The following is a 22466-nucleotide window of genomic DNA, read 5'->3' as shown; positions in this document are numbered from 1 at the left end:
CACCTCTTTGGGTGATCAGAAAGACGCACAGCTCATGGTTACAGTCAGCCTGTAGAGGAAAATCTTATGTACTTACCTGAAATGTCAAACTAGGGTTCGGCAATATGGCTAACATTTTTATCTCAGTATTGAAATAATTAAAAAAATATATATTTTCTGTCACGATTTAGCAAATGTATACATAATCACATAGACAATAAGTAAATGAATGTGTTCCACTTTAATGCATTACGCAAGACCAAAATCATATGTGTCAAACAAAAAAACACATTTTATGTTGGTGTATTATCAGATTGATCTTTGGTCTATAACAAAAATCTGAAAATTGTGATAAATCACTGTCACAATTTCACAAATACCAAGATTATTTCATCAAATGTCTTATTTTGTGCAACCAGCAGCCTCAAACGCAAAGATATTCCATTTACAATCGTAGAGGACAAAGGAAAAAACAGCAATTTGAGTAACAATTGTCAACATTTTTGCCAATTAATTGTGAGTAATTGTTGATTTATTAATAAATGAATTAACTAATCATTGCAGATCTATAGTTTTTTATTACAGCTTGCTATAACATAAGATGTAAGAATAGGGAATTATCCCACAGTTCATATTAGACCTGATATTCAGGTAAAATGTTTACTGCCTGATGTAGGTCCAGGAAACTAACTGGCTCATAAAACCATCAAAAGCAGTGGGGGTTTTTTTGTTGTTTTTTTTATTTATTTGTAACTTGAATGTTTGAATGTTCCTCAGTAGATAGTGGAGGCATATAAATGTCATGTGATAAGCAGACAGCAGAATGGCAGATACCACAAGTGACGACATCTATCTTTGAGTCATACGGTTTCCTCTTTCAAACCCAAGCCTTAATACCAACAACATGTCGTATGTAGCGTAACCATACCCCCCACCCGCACATACACACACAACTCAATTGGGGCCTTTTCACTGAACAAAAGCAGTACACATCCGTTTGTGCGGGCAGAGTGTGTGAAAATAGGAAGGGTGGAAGAGGCTCTTTTGGTGGCTGCACCTGTCCTATTTTATGAGGCTCTAATAAGCAGATAACAGGATGAAAAAGAAAGGACGTCCACTGACGGAGATGCAGACTCCACCTTCTCCTTATTTGACTGAAATTAATTAGATCCTCATTTGAGGTCACGGCTTTGCGTGAGCCACCATTTAGGCCTTTAAAGGTGTCACAATTGGTTGTTGTAGTATCTTTCTTGTTTACTCTTTTCTTAAGCGCTGAGAATCTTTGCAGACAAGTCAAAAGGATTTTCTGTTATGATGATGAAGAGTTTGTTTTACTTTTTTTTTTCCAAAGTCTTTTTGACCTGTCACTCATACCAGCAGTTTTTATCTACCTAGAAGAGTCTGAATGGATGCACAGACCTGTTTTAACAAAGTATGGCCCTTTGCACAGTGTCCCGTGTGATGTTGCTGCCACCCTGACGGCCAGTTGGCTGCACGGTGTGTGTCGGTGAGTAGCAGCAGCAGCGGTGCCCACGCCTGCGCACTGGTAGAGAAAGTCCTCCTTTGCTATCCATGGTGTGGTGAGTAATTCAGCCATAATCCGCCTTTCTCCTCTCCCCTCTTCTTTCCCCTCTCCTCTCCCCCTCTCCTGTGGTTCCATTCATATTCTAATCACAGCTTTCCCTTCTCCAGCTCTCAGGCACTCCATCAGAGCCCTCCCAGCCTCGGGCTTTGCACTTTTACTTCCCCCCCTTTGTGACCATTCCCTCTTCTCAGAGGCACACCAAAAATAAGGTTGCCACAGCGAAAGCATGAGCGAAAAAAGACGTGAGAACTCCACCAAAAGATTCACACTGGTGCAGTTTTAGCATGTTTGGATGATGCGTGTCGACTGTGAAAAAGTTATCATAAAGACGGTTTAATGGTGGAATGAGGTGAGAAACAGACCAAATGTGACAACAAGTTTCTGTGGGATGTGTAACGGGAGTTATAACCAGGAGAAAAGGCAGGAGTGGCGGTTTTGTAGGGATGTATGTTCATATGGAGCTCTGGGGTGTATAAAAACGTATTAAATGCCTTCATGGAAGACGAGGAGGCCACAGTGTTAGGACTGCGTAGATCTAAGCCCCCTTTTTTTTGGGTTGGGAGGGAGCTTTTCTTATTCAAAACAGCTCCACAAAAGACTTCCAGTGAGCCTTGCCACATCCCCATCTGACTTGGGGCCATTCATCAGCCTTCCAAGCCTATCAATGACATGTCCCCATCAGGGCTCCTATAAAATCAGCCCCTTTCCCATGAAACATCAGCAAACATTTTGACGGGTCTGGCTTTCCCCCCGCTGGATTTCTGGAGTCTCTACCCCCCTTTCCTCCCCTATTCCCACCTCCCCCCTTTCCTCCGCCAACACCACCCTTCTCTGGGCGAACCTCAGATCTTCAACATCTCCTGTGACGGGCAGTGGTCACGGAAACACAGAGCGAGACAAGGGGAGAGCCGCTGAGGAGGGGGAAACGTGCACTAAGCCATTTTCTTGGAGGAGAAAGTGTCGTTGATGGGAAGAGGATGCATTGCGGGCTGCTGGAGGAGCCTGATATGGATTCCACAGGTCAGTCCTGTTAAACTCGCTTTGCCTTGTGTGGATGTGTTGAGAAAACTAGCTTCTGTTGAGAAACATTGTGTGAGCGTCTTCTGCTGCTGCTGCCGCTGCTCTCCTGGAAGTCTCAAACTTTCTCTGCAGTCGTTCACTGGACGTGTCTGGATGCTCAGCTGTTGTTTTTGGGTTTCTGCCTTTTTACCACGTGTTTATTTTTTAATTTCTGAAGTTATTTCTGAATGAGCGTTGTTTGGTCGCACACATTTATGTGAAGTGATTGAAGAAAAAGTCACAGAAAGCAGAGAAACAGCCTTTAAATCTCTCAGTATCAGCTCGGCCAAGTGGCTTCTTGCTGTCTTTTCAGTTAAACCGGTTAAAAGGATCTCCGTTCATCATTAGGAGTGGAGAAATAAAAACAACAGGTGCACATCATGGTGCACTTTAAAGTACTATGCATCTGTTCTTTTCTGCTTATTTGTCTGTTGCTTTTTTTTTGTCTAAAATTGGAAAATGTTTAAAGCATTTGTTCAGCTTGAAAATTGAATTTATCAGTATTTTATTTTGTTTTATCTGGTAAAAGTGTGTATGTTGTTTAGTTTTCAGAAACAATGATTAACGTCTAATCTCCTTAAAACATGCAACCGTTTCTTATCTGCAGAAAAGTGGCACACCTTGTTAGAATAAGTAAAGGTGATCGATTGAATTAAATCTTTGGTTAAATACATATTTCATTCATCAGTTACACAAAAAAAAATCACATTTGTAGTATGCAGGTGCAATGTAGAGTAGTTTAGCCCTGAATGTGTGTTAATAAATGAGTGAACATCCGTTTCACTTGTTGATCAAATTTAATCCAATTATTTAGATCCCCACCTTATCTGTTCCTGCGGCAAATGAAGCTTGAGGTCTGAGCCTCTGTGGAGAATTAGCTTCACTTCAGTGGATTCACTTGTTCATTTCCAGGGTTGGTTCGTTTGTTTTTATTTATTTATTGTTTTATTTAATATTTTTAGGTGGACAGGTGCACGTGCTGTCTGTAAATGATGAGACCTGTCAGAGAGTGACACTGGTGGTGTTTTTATTTAAAGTTAAAATGCAAATGCAGGCTGTTTTTTTTTTTTTTATTGTGAAACAGGCATTATAATTTGCATGTAGAGTCATGTTAATCAGTTAGTAAAGTGAAAGGTGATGATAATCAAAAGTAATGAAGACAGTATTTAAGATATTAAAGAGTAAGCTTCAAATGATAATATTCCTCTAACACAGGGACAAAAAACGTTTTCCATGTCTGTGTTCAGAGGCCCTGAGCAGCGATGATGGGACTCAAACTGCAGTCTGACCTTTTCTATCAGCACGTGCCGAACATCGAGGTGTAGATTCCTCATCGAGTGTAAACTTCTAAAACTTTTGAATATCTCTGACCTACACCAACAGGTCGTCCTTCCAGCAGTCTGTCCCAGCAGCAGCTGCCATGGTGATTGTTGTCAGTTCACATGCAGAAAAATATTATGTGGAGAGTTTTTGTCGTGTTTGTAGAGGTTAGAAGTAACTAGTTAAGTACTTACTTTAGTACTGTATGTGCTGTGTAAACATCTGAAGGAGCCCTGTCCGCTCATTTCCATTTTAGGTTACATAATAGTATTAATTCACCAGAGTTAATGGAAAATATTATACTTTTTATTCCCATGCTCTGTAGGACATTCAGTTAAGTACATGTTGCTGTTGAAGAAGAATTATTATAATAGAAAAATTTAACTCAGAAAATGCTTTGCTTTGCACAAAAATAAACAAGAAGAATATTAATCATGTATAATTTCCTTCTTAACTACAATTCAAATACTGAATACCTTTCTTGAAACAAATGCAAGAATTTAAAATGGACTCCCACTCTACGTATCGGACTGTTTCTACATGAAAGCTTTGGTGTTGTGCTGCTGCTCGGTCACAGACAGCACACCAGTTGAGCTTTTTCTAGGTAGAAATTAAAACAGGACAATGGCCTCTATTCCACCAGACTGCTTCAGTAATGTGCGTAGGCTCTTTTAAGCAAGTGTGTACGCTTGTAGTCTCCTGGGAACAATGCTGGATTCCTGCCGTCTTGGTGAAAATGTCTCAAATAGAGCCATGGCTGAACCGCTGCCCATACAATCGATTGTTGTCCCCTAGCCCTGTCACATTAGTGACATTTAAAGTGTCCTTTATAGGCAGTGATTTGCGCTGTTTGTGTAAATACAGCTTTGGTTCTTTTCCACTGCAGGACCAAATGAGTTCACTTCAGAAAGTGAGTTTTAAATTGATAATTTAAGTTTCAATGAAAAATATTGCAACAAAAAATTACCAACACTAATGTTTTACCCAAATGACATTTAAAAAGCCCAGTCATGTTACATCTTTACAAATCATATTCAGACCAGATTAATAATTTCATAATCACCTCAGTCTAAATAACAACAGAAAAGTTCAACTAAGAGGTGTCATATTAGCATCAAAGTTTGTCCAGCTCTTGATCTGTCGTCCCTCATGTCTTTTTTTAGAGAGTTGGATTGAAAGATGCCTCAACGAGAGTGAGAGCAAGCGATACTCCAGTCACACGTCTCTGGGGAACATGTCCAATGATGAACGTAAGCAGGACGAGCACTGTTACACTCAAACTGCTGACTTCACTGAGGAATCTGACCTCATTTATATTAATCTTATAGTTAGTGTTTAGTGCAATACACGTCATTTAACCATGTATACACAGAGAGGATATTATTGTTGAATTATTATTGTCGGCTGTGTAAACTTTCATTGGTGCCACATACTCCCTAAAATACAAAATGTTTTGTTTGTTGCAGATGAAGAAAAAGAAAACAACAGAGCTTCTAAACCACATTCGACACCGGCTACTCTGGAATGGTAAGTTATCAAAAATGCAGTTGTATATTTGTTATTTAGTCACATGTAAAAATAAGTGAGAAAAAAGTCAGAAATAAAACAACACACATATTCAATGCCAGACAGCATTTATCAAAAGCAGATATTTTGTGAATAAATGCAAAAACGATGTAGCCAGGCTTCCTAAAAAAAACCAAAAATGTTTTTTAATAAATAAATATTTTACCTTATGCTTCCAGTCACCAAGAGAAAACGTTAATGCTATATATATAAAATCTAGAATTATTTGCCAAAGTTTAAAATGATACACACGTAACACGTGTTTTTTTGTTTATGTTAGATATCAAAATTAGTTGAATTGTTTTACACACACACATATTACACAATATTTTTAAACAGAACTAAATCCTAAGTCAAGGTTTCATCATTTTATTAAAAGTGAATTTGACTGCAGCAATAGATTTCCCAGCTACTCATGACTAGTCTCATAAGTCCTGGTCAGCAGAGCAGAATAAGTTAATTATTTACCGGTCACAAACACACACACACACACACACACACACACACACACAGATGACACTGAACACAAGTTTCTTTTCTGGCCTTAATATGTTATTAAAGGTAAGATTCTCATTATGTGCCATTGAACCACAAACGCAACTGTAAGTGACGTTCTGCTTTTGAAATGTTTTTTTCCCCCTTTGTTTGTACACATTGAACACATTTTGTTTTTTAAGTAACAACAGGAAGCAGGATTTAAAAAAAATCTTACATATGATGATAATCTGATTAGATAAGATTTGATGTTTTATTTATCTTCACAGAAAAATGTGTTGGTTTTTTTACACTGCGCTGCTGTTCAACAATACAGTCTGCATGTATAAAATACAAACTCTACACATGCCTCTAGTTTATGTGTGTCTGCCTGTTGCACAGCCCCATGACCAACGACACCCTTTACTTAATTCAAAATGCACATGGACTTTCATTAATATTTATACTGATTTAACCTGTGCTGTGGGGGGCTGAAACCCATTGTAAGGAACATGAGTTGGGTCAATGTACATATTTAAAAAGAAGCATTATAGACATAAATGCATATGTAATTTGCTGCTGTACTAATTATAATAATGTTTTCACTGTGCATAAGTTGCTTTTTTAGGTATAGTGAAATTTACTACAAATCTTGCATATATTTTAGCAGGATGTTGCAGTGAAGGTAAACCGTAATGATGAGTATGTGATTGATGATTTGGTTTTTTGTTGTTAAATCAGAAATAACACATTTGGTCACAATTTGAATCTGATTTTCAGAAAGTCACTAAATTGAGGCTTATATATTTACATCAGAATAATACAGAATAACTGACAATATAGCTATATCTAAGTGAAGCTGAGTGGTTGTTATTCCACTAAAAAACATTACTAGTGAGTGTAATTCTTTTATGACAGTAATTAAAGTTCACTGCTTTCTAAGTGAAAGGAAATGCAAGTCAGGTCAAAGAGATCAGCTCCCATGGCTCTCTGAAACAATGCATGGCTCATAAAACAACAGGACCAGGCTCCTGCAGTAGCCATATATAGTCCATAGACTAAAGTGGAATATGAGGCATTTATTGAGAAATCAAGGTTAAGGCCTAGAAAACATTACAAATGAAGCAGTGGGTTAGTCCTGATGCAGACGAGGTGAAAGATTCATTGTGTTGTTTGTTTATTCTGTGAAGGTCCAGACTCTGAAGTTGTCTCAATCCGTTGTTCCTTTAAATATCAGTTTCTAGTTTTGACCATCTGAGCTGTTCCAAAGTGCAGGGAGACATTTCTCCTCGTACTATAAAGATATTTGATTTATTAGTGAAACTAAAACTGAATATCAAAGTGTGTGACAAAAACTGGTAAACTCATATCTCAAACTGAAAACATTGCATGTTTAATACCTCATCAGAAATCACTTGTAATGATGCTGCTGCACCTCAAGGCTCAGTTTTTATTCAGCTATGTGACTGTTTTTACTTGTAAATTGTACACAGACAATGTGATCAAATATATGTGCAGTTGTCTGTCTTGCCAACTAGCTGACAAACATATCAGAATGTTTGTAATAGCAAACTGCCGTACAGTGAAGACTGGACCATGAGGGGGCAGAAATACTCCAAAACAAACTTAAAGCATCACAACACTGATATACTAATGGGTTATCAAGTGTTTATAGTAATAATAATATTATATATAATATTATATTATATATGTCATATAGTATAGTCGTTTACACAGTGCCTTTTATAAACAAAGCTACAAAGGGCTATACAGTAAAAACAGAAAATAAAATGTAAATAAAATCCAAGACATAGATTGCAAAGAAAAGGCCATAATAAAGGACACATCGATGGTACAAGGCTTTATCGGGACACACAGATGCGTATCATCCGATTAGCAATGAAAATCGATATTATGTCTGTGCATGATTTGCCCCAGGCGTAGCATGCAAATGGCAAATAAAAGGGGACCCAGAATAGACCCCTAGGGGACCCCACAAAAGATAGGAGCATGAGAGGAGGAGGCATTTCCAAGTGTAACAGAGAGGGACCTGTTGGACAGATGAGAGATGAACTAATCCTGAGCCACATCACTGATGTCAACATAGCTTTTCAGACAGCTGATTATGGCTAATGTGTTAGCAAACAGTTGCCTGCCTTCATATCCAGCCGACAGCAAAATGTATTTTAAAAACACTGACAGCTACAGAAAGCTGTAGAGTTGTGTTTTGCCTGTCATTTGGGATCTGTAGTACCAGCAACCCTTTCACATTACCGGAAGTAATTTGATTCAATATTAATATTAAATATATTGATTAAAATTTAAATAGTTCTCAAGTATTTTAATGCAAATCAATTATACATCAACATGACATGTATGATGTGCATCAGAGACCACTTACTGAGGCTTTAAAGTTAAAATCAGTGGTAGGTTTTTTTCTCTCCCACACATAAATTATTTTAACCAGGTAGACACAGTCATTTAAGACCACACTAAAACCACCGTGACCCTTAAAATGCAGGAACTGAAAACAGATACTAATCCAAAACGTTTGATCCCAGTAAAGTATAATGAAATACAACCTCTTATACTACAGCTGTTAATGAGATGAGGTCACTTACTATCATCAGGAAAATTATCTTTTGGACTTGTCTGTTACACATGTATCCCTCCAGGAGCAGTTGTTGTTGATGTCTGTGTCGTTGTGAGATCAGTGATATCTGGCTTGTCATGCTTACTGTCCACTAATTATGCTACATGTGAAGTTGTGTGCTACAGTGGATCTGCTGGTTGTCCTACGGTGCACGATGTTTGGTGCTAACTGTTGTATTAAATGTCTGTGTAAGTGCTTTATACTAAACATGACATGTTGTGATGATGTGAATGTGCGGACTTGGCGCTGCTTAATGTGCACGTGCATGTTCGTTGTTTAATATTATATGACTTATGTGCATTTATTTAGTTTTCTGTTTCGACTGTTTCTCTTTCTTCATGGGCTGTTGTGTGTTACAGCCTCGTCAGGGACTACAGATAGAAATTAGTCCCAATGGCTTAATCTGGTACATTTACATTGTCTTTATTAATGTCCCCTCTCAAGTAAAAAAAATCCATATTATCAAATTGTCTTATTTTACTGCAGTTAATCATTTTGCTGACGTTTAATTTAGCTTCTTAAACATTTACACAGAAGATTACTGTACGTTTTCCCTCATTATTACCAGAAATGCCATGATCAAAAGAGGCCTGTCTGAAGTTGGGATGTCTCTTTTTGGCTCATTCATATTAGCAATGCTTGATTTTTTTTTCTGTGCTGATAATTCCCATTGTCATTCACAGGCTAGAAGAGAACTATGAGATAGCAGAAGGTGTGTGTATCCCACGAAGTGCCCTCTACATGCATTATCTAGACTTCAGTGAAAAGCACGACACACAGCCTGTGAACGCGGCCAGCTTTGGAAAGGTAAGACTCAAACTTCAACGGAGATGAAGGCTAAAGAGTCGGGGAGCTCATAATTCCCACTCACATCCAGTTTAACTAAAAACACCTTGAAAACACATTAATGTCTGTAATCAGTGTCTGTTTTTATAATTTTTGATTAATGATGCAGATGATGTGCAGCTGAGCAATTCTTTAAAGAAAAAAATCGAATATGGAAGATTGTCTCAGCTTTTTAGGGTTTTCATGTACATTTGAATGCACTGCACGTTTATAGAATTCAGAGCAAAATAACTCAACAGCAGAAGATACAAGCAGTAACCTCACACACTACATCAGCCGTGAGCATTAGTCTGACCATTTCATGCCTGGGTTGGTTTTGCAGCTTTGGCTGCTGTTGAAGTAATATCAACTGCAGCTCAGTGTGAAGCTCTGTGGCCGCTCGCTGAACACATAATCTAGAGCCAAAGGAGATGTGCTTTCGTCTGTTCCCACAACCCCAAGAAGTTCCTCAGCCTTCCTACCCCCAGCCATCCCCTGTACCCTGGACTCCGGCCCCAACCCCCAACCCCCAACCCGGCCCACCCCCACCCCTCCACAGCTCCTGTCGGAAGATATTGAAAAAGAGAAGGGGCCTGGATTAATGTGTAATTAAAGGAAATTTGGAAGGGTGAGATGTTGCGGAATGTTAGATCAGTGGCTGGAACAGTGTGGGGTGTCCTTTAGGAAGGCTTCATTGATTCAGGACAAAAAAACGAGAGAGGGCCCGGACTGCCTCCCTGTCTGCTCATTTATCAAGCGGGGCCTGACAGAAACTTCACAGCTTGGCCTCTTTTTTCATCCCACACAATGGAGAGCTACACTGTTTGCTAAAGTTTCTGCACCAGGAGCTGGACCAAGGAGCCAATCTCTTTAGACAAAAAAAAAGAGAGGAAAGCAAGAAGGAGGGAGTGGAGAAGAGAAAGAGAGTGAGAAGGAGAGATGATGGGTGGCTGGATAGATGAGGGGAGACCGTTGATATAGGAGGAAAAAAAGTAATACCCTTGGATGTCATAAATGGATGGCTCTCAAAGCTTTCTTTTTCTCTCAGAGACCTCCCCGTGGATACAGCTATGAGACTTTCATGTTGTTCTCCTGACAAACGTTATTAAACACTTTCTCATAAAGAATTGAAGATACTGTACAAGTGCAGTATTTCTATTAAGTAATGCATGCTGTAATTACTGCATATTAGATTTTAAGTAAAACAAACCCCAGCCCTTTTTCTGCTGTACACCATTTTCTTTCACTGAGTAAAAAATACACACAAGCTGATATTATAGTACATATTATTATAGTTGATGAATTTGATCCTCTCCCTGTGTAGTTGCAGTACACTGACAACTTTTTCTCACCTACAATGAACAGATCATACGGCAACAGTTTCCAGCGTTGACTACCAGAAGACTGGGGACAAGAGGGCAGTCTAAGTAAGTTGCTTTAGTTTTGTTTAATTCTGTCATAAACTATGTATGTATTAAGCGTAACCTTGATCAAACAAACCGTCAACAGCATGTATCACAAACAAGGTGTTGAGCCTTCCAATCGGAGCACAACACATGAAAACAACACTAAAAGTTTAAATAACTTCATTCCACTGTGGTCCTGTGTTTCTGAGGTTTTATCGAAAAAGTAAATTTCTTCACCTATTTAACAGGAAGTCTAGACTTTCTTTACCTGAAGTATTTATCACATGTCACATTAGAGAAGATCTGAAATTGTTTTTTGTTATTCATGTAACTGTGAATAACTTTTGTTAAACATGTAAAGATACATGTAATCTGATTAAACATTTTTAATGAATTTACACATTTATTAATTAGAAAGATAATTGTTTAAAATGCGTATGAATTGTTTTTCACAGTTTTCTATAGCCTGTAGTGATCCTACTTGTACTGAAAAGATGGCATCCACCCGTTCTCCTTAGGTATCACTACTACGGCATAGCGGTGAAGGAGACCTCTCAGTATTATGACGTGATGTACTCCAAAAAGGGAGCGGCATGGGTGAACGAGACGGGCAAGAAAGAGGTCACGAAGCAGACAGTGGCGTATTCACCGCGCTCCAAACTGGGGACGCTCCTGCCAGAGTTTCCAAATGTCAAAGACCTAAATTTGCCTGCCAGCCTGCCAGAAGAGAGGGTAAACAGGAGTTTTAAAAGTCCATCCTTACAGCCCCCCCACTCCCTGCCATCTCACCATCTCTGCGCCCCCTCTGGCTCCAGCCTTTTATCTGCCCCAGGACCTTCACTGGGTTTGCATTTAGAGAAGGACCTTGAGGATTTATATGCTGGCTCCTCGCTAACTCTTAATCTTTTGGGGGAGATAATAAGATCTAGCAATGGACAAAGGACAGGCACTAGCTGTCCGGCTTTTAAAGAGGGGCCATGATTTTAAATGGTTTGTGTTTTGCTGATCTCTAAAGCTCGTTTTATATTACTTTGCTCCAGCCTAGACCTGTAACATATATTTATTGGTTCACATGCTTTGGTACAAGATTTATTTTCTTGTTTTTGTAACACTTTTTTTTGTTTCCCCTGAAGAGACAAAAAGCTATTAGTTTTGTGATGCAATTAGATTAATCGTTCGTTGTTGCCCGTAGGTGTCAACCTTCATCATGATGTACAGAACGCACTGTCAGAGGATACTGGACACTGTTATTCGAGCCAACTTTGATGAGGCAAGGTTTCTTCTGTTTTACAGATGTTTTACTTAGCATCCAAATCTGTCTCAACAAAAAGTTGATAATTCCTGTAGCTGAACTTTAATTTGCTGTAATTCTCAATATTAAGGTGTGTGTGGTACTTTCAGGTCCAAAGCTTCTTACTGCACTTCTGGCAGGGCATGCCGCCCCACATGCTCCCTGTCCTCGGCTCCACCACGGTGGTGAACATAGTTGGTGTTTGTGACTCTATCTTATACAAGGCCATCTCTGGGGTGCTGATGCCCACTGTCCTGCAAGCACTGCCTGATAGGTGAGCATGCTTCACTGCTCTTTACCGCTACACACATTAATGTCCTGGTTATCATTTATTTCAGTGAATTAAGCTTTTCTCTTCTGATAATACCATGTACTTTAAAGGTGTATGGACTTCTTACTATACTATACATTTTACTATATTATACTGCTATATAAGCAGTGTCATTTCGGTGTATTATTGTGTAAAAAACCTAATGATCAGCATACACATGAGTGAGGTTTGCTTACATTTATTTTGCAGCAACAATTTGTATAAACTTCACTCTAACGGTAGTAGTTTACAGTAGAAATGTGAGAGAATTAAATTGTTGTCTGGAAGCACAATTCAAAATGTGGCTTATTGAGAAATTTAAATGTGAGGCTGAAATGATTTGTCAATTACTTAAATTGGTTAATCGTCATATGATTTTTCAGGTAAAAACGCCCTAGATCATCTGGATCCAGCTTCCCAAATGTGATGATTTGCTGTTTTTCTCTGTCACATGTTAAAGTAAACTGAATATGTTGAGTGTTATCCTTGGAAACAGCATTTTGACTGAAGGTCCAATTACTGTCTTTTTCTGTAACTTTTTCCCACACGTCAGTCTTCCTCAGCAGATTGAAGTTGCTCAGTTGAATGTATTTATGTTTTTGTGGGACAAAAGAAGTCCTCTGAAGGCCTCATCTTTCGTTCTGGGATTTATTGTTTTGCAACATTTTATTAATGGATTATTTAAGAGAGTAATTATCAGTTATGAAAAATCAATAACGAAAGTTGTTGCTGTAATTAAATGAATTATGAATGGTGTCAACGATCTAAATTGTGCATCTGTTCCCTCATCCACACAGTTTGACTCAGGTTATCCGAAAATTTGCCAAACAGCTCGACGAGTGGCTAAAAATAGCACTTCACGACCTTCCTGAAAACCTGAGGAATATCAAATTTGAATGTAAGTATAAAATCCACATCTCATCATAACGATTTGTGTCTTGAAAATATAGATGCTACATTTGTGTTTTTAAACAGAAAGTTCAAATGATGACACTCACAGGTTTAACCATATTTTTTCTCCTTTTTTTGTTTCCAGTGTCCAGGAGATTTTCTCAGATTCTAAAGCGGCAAACATCATTAAACCATCTATGTCAGGTGCCTATCATAGTCTGAATGTTTTTTAATAAAATCCATGTGAACAAACAAAGCTGATAAGGGATATGGGTATGCTTGTGTAAGTAATATTGTTGATTTATCTGTCCCAAGGCATCGCGGACTGTGATAAACAGTGCCGACATCACCTTTCAAATGCTGGAGGACTGGAGGAATGTGGACTTGAACAGCATCACCAAGCAGACACTTTACACCATGGAGGACTCACAAGAGGAGCACAGGCAGCTTATTATCCACTGTAAGTCTACGCATTTTAAATTGATTGCACTCTTCAGACACGCAGCCAGACAGAGAACTACACGATACTGCCACACAAACAACACAGGGGGACAATCATTCCCACGACCAGCAGAGTCAATGCATTAATGGATGGAGACTAAAAGGTTACACAAGTTCACTCTCCTCTGAAACACCCTGTGGAGCATCTCCAATTCACTCCAGCCTCACTCCTCTGAATCAGTCCTGATGGGATCAGAGGTCACAGATACAAGTAGAAGTTGTTGCATAAAGCCGCCATTTGCATCCAAATTTGTCAGTTTTTTTAGCTTTCAAGTGATGTAAAATACTGACGTCCTCCCTCTTGTCGCAGTGTATCAGGAGTTTGACCGTCTTTTGGAGGAGCAGTCTCCGATCGAGGCATACATTGAGTGGCTGGACTCCATGGTGGACCGCTGTGTCGTCAAGGTCAGACAGCAAATACTTTTTTTCACTCATTTCTGGAAACAGGTGTGATCTGACTCAGCATTTTTGCATAAAGTATCTATCTTTTGTTCAGGTTGCACAGATTAAAGTTTATATATTTTTTCCTATTTGATACTGAGGAGTGATTTTAACTAAATGTTTGAAGTCTTTGCACAGCAGAAGTCTTATTACTTTGCCCTTTAAAAGACACATGTGGCTGAAAGCCACTCTTCTCTGCATGTCTTTCTTCCACAGAGGCACTTACGTTGCAATCCTCCCAGTTAATGATGTCTTCAAGCTTCCCATTTGCGTCCATTATGTGCCAGATATGGGCTTGTAAAATTTGGTCGCCCTGGCAACGTCTTGGACTCCCCAGACAATAGTTCAATAGGAAGGCGTGTCCCTGGGGGCAAATTAAATAGTTGACTTGTTGACATGTTTTTCGTTCCTGAGGGTTAAGCCCCAATGTGGACCTAGGGGTTAATTCTGCCCCGGCATCCCAACCCTTCCCCCTCTTTTCTCATGGAAATGTTCTCTCTAGGTGGCAGGGAAGAGGCCCGGGTGCCTGAAGAAGGTGGCCCAGCAGTTTCTTCTGATGTGGTCGTGTTTCGGTACCAGAGTCATCCGGGATATGACCCTCCACAGCGCGCCCAGCTTTGGTGAGCTGCTAATGCTTTGTCATCATTCCTTAATGCAACGGAAGTATACAGCTCTGACAGAAAAGTTAGGTATATTTATGATGCCATACACTTACAAGGGCCCACACAACACAGTCTTATAAGATGCCAAAAATACCATGGTGAAACATATGTCAGACAAAAACATAACATCTTACATTGCAAACAAAGAGCTTTGTCATCCATCTCAGACTCCACAAATAAAACCTGCCACAATAAAGGTTCCTTTCGTAAAATACTATAAGCTCTTATAATCATCCAGAAGTGGGCATTTCACTAAAAAGTGTGGCCCTTAAGTCATAATATTGAATAATAAAACATTAAATTCACTTTGTCTTCAGTCTTTCCTCTTCAAGGAGAACATTATTTCTGTAGCTTTATCTGATGGTCTAATCTAATCTACCTGAACGTAACTGTGCACTTTAAGGAAAATGAAAATGAATAAAAACATACTAAACTAAGGATTTCATATCACTAATACAGGATGTCCATGTAAAAGTTACACATACCCCCGCTGATGGCCAAAGCTGGTGTACAAATTCCATACAGGTTCAGTGCAATTAAATAAACATTGTAGAATTGCTCTCCTGTATGAAACTAAAGTCTGAAATAAGGAGAGTGGAGAAACAAGTCAAATGGCTGCTTTAATTGCTTGTTGTGCACGACCAAGGTTTGCAGTAAGTGAAGTTGTAAAAATGAAAGAAAAGAAAATGGCTTTTCTTTCCTCTACTTGTGTCCTTTGGTGCTGTCTGTGAATATCAAAGACACAGCTGGTTGCAGTGTTTTGATAAAGCAGGTCTCTGTGCACAAACAGCTAATTAACAAAAGCCACCCCTCCCCTCTCCCGATGCGTTTGCCCGGCTTTTCCATTTTATGACCGGTCAGTATTACACCCCGCTCCCTTGAATAGCCGCAAGTGTTTATTATGCGCACGGCGGCTGCAGCGACAGACAACAATGACACAATTGTGACACTCACTCACATGCCACGGTCTCATCTTCCGTGCGACCCCGGGGTCAGCTGCCATATTTTTGGCGCTGACTTGGTACACGGAAAGAATCGCACTTGCTTCTTTTTTAATGACAGCGACCATCCTGTCCGCCTGTAGGATGTGATGTCATCACTCGGATGCTTTTAGAAACACTTAATGGTCTTCATCATTTTTGTCCTATCCCAAAACATGGCTAGCCTTTTGTTTTGTTTCCACACTGTCACCAAGTTAATCTGTCACTTCCACATAACCTCCTGGACTTCTTCCACTGTGTAAAGCTCATCCTGTCTCTTTGTCTGCAGGGTCCTTCCACCTGATCCACCTCATGTTTGATGATTATGTGCTTTACCTGCTGGAGTCCCTGCACTGCCAGGAGAAGGCCAACGACCTCATGAGGGCCATGAAGGGAGAGGGCAGCACAGGTGAGACCGCTTCCTGGAGGCCTAAGGAATTATTAATGACAGTGCAGCTACATAAAGGTCTAGTGTAGTAGTTTGTCAAGAAATTAAGTTGCAGAATAAGAAGATTTTTCCAAGAATTATGTGCTGTTATTGGTTTCAATTGAATTCATTTTAAGTGCTTTTTCCAAGCAGAAATCCCAAACATTCAGTGGTTTCACTTCATGAATTGTGTGGATTTGCTGTGATAATAAACTAAATAGCTTTGGTTTTGGACTGTTGGTCAGTCAAAACAAGCAAACTGAAGACATCCCCTTGGGCTTGAGGAAATTACAATGTACATTTTTCACGATCTTCGAAAACGATTTGCACGAAACGGTAATGATGACTGATTATTGTTTTATATGCCTTTCCTTTAAAAATGAACTGGTTTCTCTTTGGAGCTCCCTCTGAAGAAGAAAACAAAGTATAAAATTATATTTACTTTACACTTTGAAGCCTCAAACTACTGATGTCATGAGAATCGTGTGAGCCTATGGGGTCTCCAGTGCTCAGCTGAGGTAGTTTAGTCTTTTAGTCCAATAATGTACTATTACAGGTTACTCAATGGTAGCGACATGAGTTTCTTCTCTTCATCTTCCTACACAGTGCGGCAAAGTGTGAATTGTGCTGACTGTCTGTAAATGCTTATATCCAAACATTTATATATGCAGTATAATAAGTCCATAAATGGCTGTCAGTCTGCGAAAAACCTGATAAGGCATGATAGGAAACAGTCTGCATTATCACTCGATTTTGTACACATAGTTCATATGCTTTACCTTCATGTATGTGTTTTACTTGTACACATTCACGTACACCTAGTTCTCAAATTAGCTGCTTTATTTGGCTTGCAGCACAAAACACGGTCGCAGTATTTAATGGTTTGTCCTCTCTTGACACCTTCAGCAGAGAGAGAGGAGGAATTCACACTGACAGAAACCACCCCCACCTCTCCATCTCCAGGATCCTTCTCTCCCGCTCGGTCGGTCCACTCTGTGGGAGTTCCCTCGGCCAGCTCCCCCATAGCAGCCGTGTCCCCGGAGTACACCGGAGTCACCTCCACCACAGGTGAGACAGGCCTCGCAATCACACACAGATATCCTAGATAAGCAGAAGTCTCACCGCACATAGTTTCTCTGCACCAACACATTTGTCTCTGTGTCCATATATTCGTCTACCAGGCGCTGTTCAGTCATATACCTGGTCCCTTACATACACAGTGACAACAGCCGGCGGCTCCACTCCAGAGGCCGGACAGCAGCTGTCCTGTATGAGGAGCAGCGCTCCAGTCCCACCTCCATCCCCCGCCCACCGGATGCCAGTCTACGCCCACAGAGAGGAGCATGGGTAATGATGATTTTAGAGTTAAAATTCTTTTTCAAGGCATTTAGAATACTTTGTTGGAAAACTTTGTTGATTTTTGTTGGAGAATTAATATAATAATAATAATAATAATAATAAATGAACTTTCTTACTCCATTCTAGGTATACTGGTAGCTACAACTATGGCAGCTATGCCAACCAGCATCCTCACTCAATCCAGAGCCAGTATCCCAGTCTGGCCCATGAGCCGGCGATCCCAGCCCCCCTACACTACTCCGCCTACCACCGGTCGTCTGCACAGGTCAGTGCCAGTCACCCAAATACTGAGGTTTAATAGCATTTTCTTTCCTCATCTGTGAACTAAGGATGTATTTTGACCAAACCAGAATGTAAATGTAAAGAAATAAATTAATTTGCTTAGTGAGGCAAAAACAATCATTTTAAATCCATTTGAAAAATTTAGAATAATTTTAAATCCATTATTCATATGGGGATTCCCTTATCCCTTATTCCCTTAAGTTTTGCTACTGTGTGTGGATACAGGACCTGTTTTGTTTGTTACTCTTTGATAAGTAGAAGAAAAAATAAAAACAGTAAAAGTGGCAAAAACATGGGATGAAAATACAATTACAACAATTACTCCATTCAAAATTGTGTATAATTAATGGTACAGAAGTATTGAATTAGTATTAACATTGATTTAAACATTCAAAAGTGAAACTAATCATTATACAAAATGAGCCATTTCAGAGTGTAATGTGATATTATGTGTGTTATTATTATTGATGCATAATATATGAGGTGTATTTTAAAGTTGCAGTTGATCAAGGGGGACCATATTTAAGCTACATACCGTTTACATACAAGATTATATATTTTATAAGATTATATATTTTGTATGTAAAACCTTAATTGAGTACCTGTAGTTGGCAGGTAAATGCAGTGCAGTAAAAAGCTGAATATTTCTTCTGTGAAATGTGGTGGAATAGAAGTATAAAGTAGTAGTAGTAAATTAGAGTCCTCGAGTAAATATGGTGTCTCTTTCCACCGGTGAGAACAGTACAGTGAAAGCTGCAGGTCATGCTGATGTCCAAAGAGAGAGATGAAATTCAGAGGCCATTTAGTCAAATAACAAAAACAAGATGGCTATGATGTTTGCAAATAATGTGTGTGAATATGAGTGTGTGTAGGTCTAAATTGTACTTCAGAACTGCCCTTTTAAGAGAGTAAATAGGGGGCTGAAGATTTACACGTGAGAAAAAAGGTTATTAGGATGAGATGGAGTCTGATGTTACAGCTGGTGTAGCGACCGGTGTGCGTTTACTCTTTTGATGGTAATTTCCTGTCAAGGACCCTCCAGCCTCCTCTGCCTTTACAGTGGGAGGAGATCAGCTGGGCCTCAGCGGTCGCAGTGTTTCTAAAAGTCTCCGAATCACCCTCTCCACACAGCGGAAGCAGACAGTGAAAGGTGGCGCGGCCGGGGCCAAGAGGGGCCCTGCTCTGTTACTCCTCTTTCCAGCTCTCAATAGTCTCTTCATCTGTTTGAGCCAGTAGCCACAGAGCAGGGCAAGGGGGCGGTTATTAAAATATTGTTATTCAATGGTCTCTTTTCTGCTTGTGAACAAGGGGCAGCTGAGCCGTCTGTTCTGCTCTCTGACCTGCACTGACTGTCTTTTTCCATGCTGTGATCCCTCATAATGGAATCGACTGTCGTGTTTATATTTAGTGAGAAAAGGGGTAAAGGGTCCTACTTCCACTTTTTTTTTTAAATCTGTCTGAGCTTAAAACGGGCACAATGCCTGTGCTTTGTCTGAGTGAGAAGTTGGGGATGGAACTGAGACGAACAGAAAACTTTGTTGGATGCCCATCTGTCCAAAATATTCATATCAACTGGGATATTTAGTCAGAGCTGTTTGGGCTCAGTCACCACAGGCAACAAAAAACACTTTTTCAGCTGATGTCTAATTTTCTTAAGTGGCTTCATTTTCTATTTTGACCACTGTGGTACAACTTGTGAAGCAATTTCCCCTGACAGGAAATTACAATCTGCAGGGTCAGGTTCACACCCAACGCTACAGGGCTAGCACAGCATCAAAAATGATATCAGCAGGGCTAAAGCTACCTTTAGGGACACTTAGGTCATGTTCTCTATGAATGTTTATATACTACAATTAAAAAGTTACACATGGTGGGCATTTTATAGGCTGATTCCAAGCTGTCCTTTTCAGGTTTTTTGAGTCAGTATGTTAAAATTTGATCACTTTTAGGCTAATTAGTAAATAAATGATTGATATTTCCCCACCAGTTTATTCCTGGCGTTGTGGAGAGGGCCGCGTACCTTTATTAAAGGAATAGTTTGGGGAAAGCACTTATTTATACAGTAATAAGAGAAGATTGATACCCCTCTCAAATCTGTCGATAAATATGAAGCTACAGCCAGCAGCTGATTAGCTTAGCTTCGCAAAGAAGACTGGAAACAGTTCGCTTGGCTCTGTCCAAAGGTAACAAAGTCTGCCTGCCAGCACCTCTGAAGCTCAGTAATTAACATGTCATATCTTGTTTGTTTAATCTACACAAAAACCAACAGTGTGAAAACACTGTTTTACCGAGGGTTTGGGTCAGACTATTTATTCCCTGGGACAGAGCCATGCTAGCTGTTTCTAGTCTTTATGCTAAGCTAAACTAACTGGCTGCTGGCTGCAGCTTCATATTTAACAGACAGATTTGAGACTGGTATCAATCTTCTCATATAACCCTCCACCAGAAAGCCAATAATCCTGTTTTCCTTCTTATTCCTTTCTAGGAATTAAAATTCAAAGACTGTATCATTTAACAGTAAACTGAATAATTAAAGAAGATAGAATGATAGAAGAAGATAAATATGAAATAAAATAAGACAAAAATTAAATCTTATTTTTTGGTGTCAACTTAAAATTTCCAAAGGTGTAAGTGGTGCATTTGGGGAACTTGGACTCATGACCTCAGTATTTCTGAAGTCCTAGCTATGGAAATTAGAGAGAAAACACATAATGAAAGCCCTGTATTGATCAGTAACCGCTCAGCAATAAGTGATGTTCATGTCCAAAATTCTGATACTTAAAACTAAAATTGTCTGCCAAATCTGATCTGAATTTCTTAATATTAATGTAGACTTTACAGGCGTCTGCTCCTTGAGCTCTTTTGGCAAACTTGTTGTAAAGTTTTTTGCATGAACTCCCTTACATATTCTACAAAGTTTGCAATGATCTAATCCTGAGCTGAAACAATTGGTCGATTAATTGATAAGTCAATTCACAGATACCAGAATATAGATAGATAGATAACAGAACTTGTTTCCTCTTCTTCTCTTCCACAGTACCAGCTCAACGGCCAGATGTCTCGAATGGAGCCGTGCTTGATGGGCAGCACACCTCGGTTGCACCCTGCACCCGTCGCCCCCCGGTGGCCAGATGTGTCGCCAGCTAACAGCTGTTACACCAGCCCACCTATGCATTCATCCCGCTATGCCACTTCTGGGGACATGTACTCTCCCCTGGGCCCGCGCAGGAACTCAGAGTACGAACACTCGCAACATTTCCCCGGCTTTGCCTACATCAACGGAGAGGCTACCACAGGCTGGGCAAAATAGCCTGCAAACTCTTCTTTGGATAGCTGTATACAAGCTGCAGGCCTGCCAAACTGGTGGATGCAAAGTCTCTGAACACTTCCAATCAAGTATATCAGAAAAGGAGGAGCAGAGGGTGGAGAGTACCAATGCAAGGTAATAGGAATCATGGTATGGACGTACTGACAATTTGAAAAGACTCATGACATTAACCACTCTGATGATTGTGGTGTAATATGTGCTGAGGTTTAATGAAATTTCAACAATTGATGTTTTTGCTCACTGCTGGAAGAAAAAAAATCAATTAAAATCATATAGATTGTCAAAACTTGCAGCAAAATCATTTTAAGAGTGCAATGCTGCTGCCAAGCTGTGCCTTTGTTTTAAGGAATGTACACCTCTGCCAGAGTTTCCCTCGTCAGTCTCACAAGTCAGCACACAGATCATCCGACCAACTCTCAGTCGGTTTTGTCAGTGACTGGCGGATCAGTGTGCTGTAAGCTTTTACTGACACCAGTACAATCTCAGTGACACCGCTGTCTCCTCTTCTTGCTCAGCACTGTGCAGCATCTTGTCATGGGCTCGTCGCAGCAGATTTGTTTGCTGTAGGATGTGGATGAACTGTTCTGCCTTAACGTTCTTTTGAAACAGTGGCAAAAAGCCAAAACATACAACGTCATATAAACTCATGAAAGACCTTGTTATTGTTAAGGTGTCTACATCTTGGATAATTTTTTTTAATAATTGAATGCTGTGACTCAAAAAGAATTGTATCCTGTCGCAAGCCTTTTTGCTGTTTTCCTGTGACAATGTACTATATATATCTATATCTATATCTATATATCTATCTATATATATATATATATATATATATATATATATATATATATGTACATATATATATATAGTATGTATTTTCTGTAACTTTGTAACATGGTGTATCCTTTATTTTCTATGTTACAATTGGTACTTTGTTCTCTGTTTTGTATGGTTAGTACGCATTAACTTAGGGTTGTGTGTTTTATAATGCACTCAAGGCTACCGAGGACCTATTACCCTATGGGTATTTATAAAAAGGGAAAATATCAAAGTGTACAGTAACATGAAGTCTAGTCACTTTCTGTAAATAAAAGCACTGGAAACCGTCTGTGGTGACTGTTAAACTATCA

General features: G+C 39.5%; 1 protein-coding gene across 1 annotated transcript; it reads left to right on the top strand.

Moving 5' to 3' along the window:
* The first annotated feature begins 2541 nt into the window (after nt 1–2541).
* On the top strand, nt 2542–22086 carry rfx4 (regulatory factor X, 4). The gene is made up of 18 exons (XM_046037857.1): nt 2542–2584; nt 5107–5193; nt 5410–5470; nt 9320–9443; nt 10827–10888; nt 11386–11599; nt 12060–12137; nt 12269–12432; nt 13266–13366; nt 13505–13563; nt 13675–13819; nt 14171–14265; nt 14804–14921; nt 16233–16352; nt 17277–17438; nt 17552–17717; nt 17856–17994; nt 21049–22086. The coding sequence occupies exons 1-18, from the start codon at nt 2542–2544 to the stop codon at nt 21319–21321; spliced, it is 2211 nt and encodes a 736-aa protein (XP_045893813.1). The 3' UTR covers nt 21322–22086.
* The last annotated feature ends 380 nt before the right edge of the window (nt 22087–22466 follow it).

The sequence above is a fragment of the Micropterus dolomieu genome, linkage group LG22, assembly GCF_021292245.1.
Source record: "Micropterus dolomieu isolate WLL.071019.BEF.003 ecotype Adirondacks linkage group LG22, ASM2129224v1, whole genome shotgun sequence".
Classification (NCBI taxonomy): domain Eukaryota; kingdom Metazoa; phylum Chordata; class Actinopteri; order Centrarchiformes; family Centrarchidae; genus Micropterus; species Micropterus dolomieu.
This window is presented reverse-complemented; position numbering and strand designations above follow the sequence as displayed.

What these genes read in the sequence shown, in the direction of transcription:
- rfx4 (XM_046037857.1), top strand. Translation starts at nt 2,542, where the DNA reads ATGCATTGCGGGCTGCTGGAGGAGCCTGATATGGATTCCACAG. An exon ending in TTCGAGCCAACTTTGATGAG is followed by an intron (nt 12,138 to 12,268) that starts GCAAGGTTTCTT and finishes TGGTACTTTCAG; the next exon opens with GTCCAAAGCTTCTTACTGCA. An exon ending in CGGAGTCACCTCCACCACAG is followed by an intron (nt 17,439 to 17,551) that starts GTGAGACAGGCC and finishes TTCGTCTACCAG; the next exon opens with GCGCTGTTCAGTCATATACC.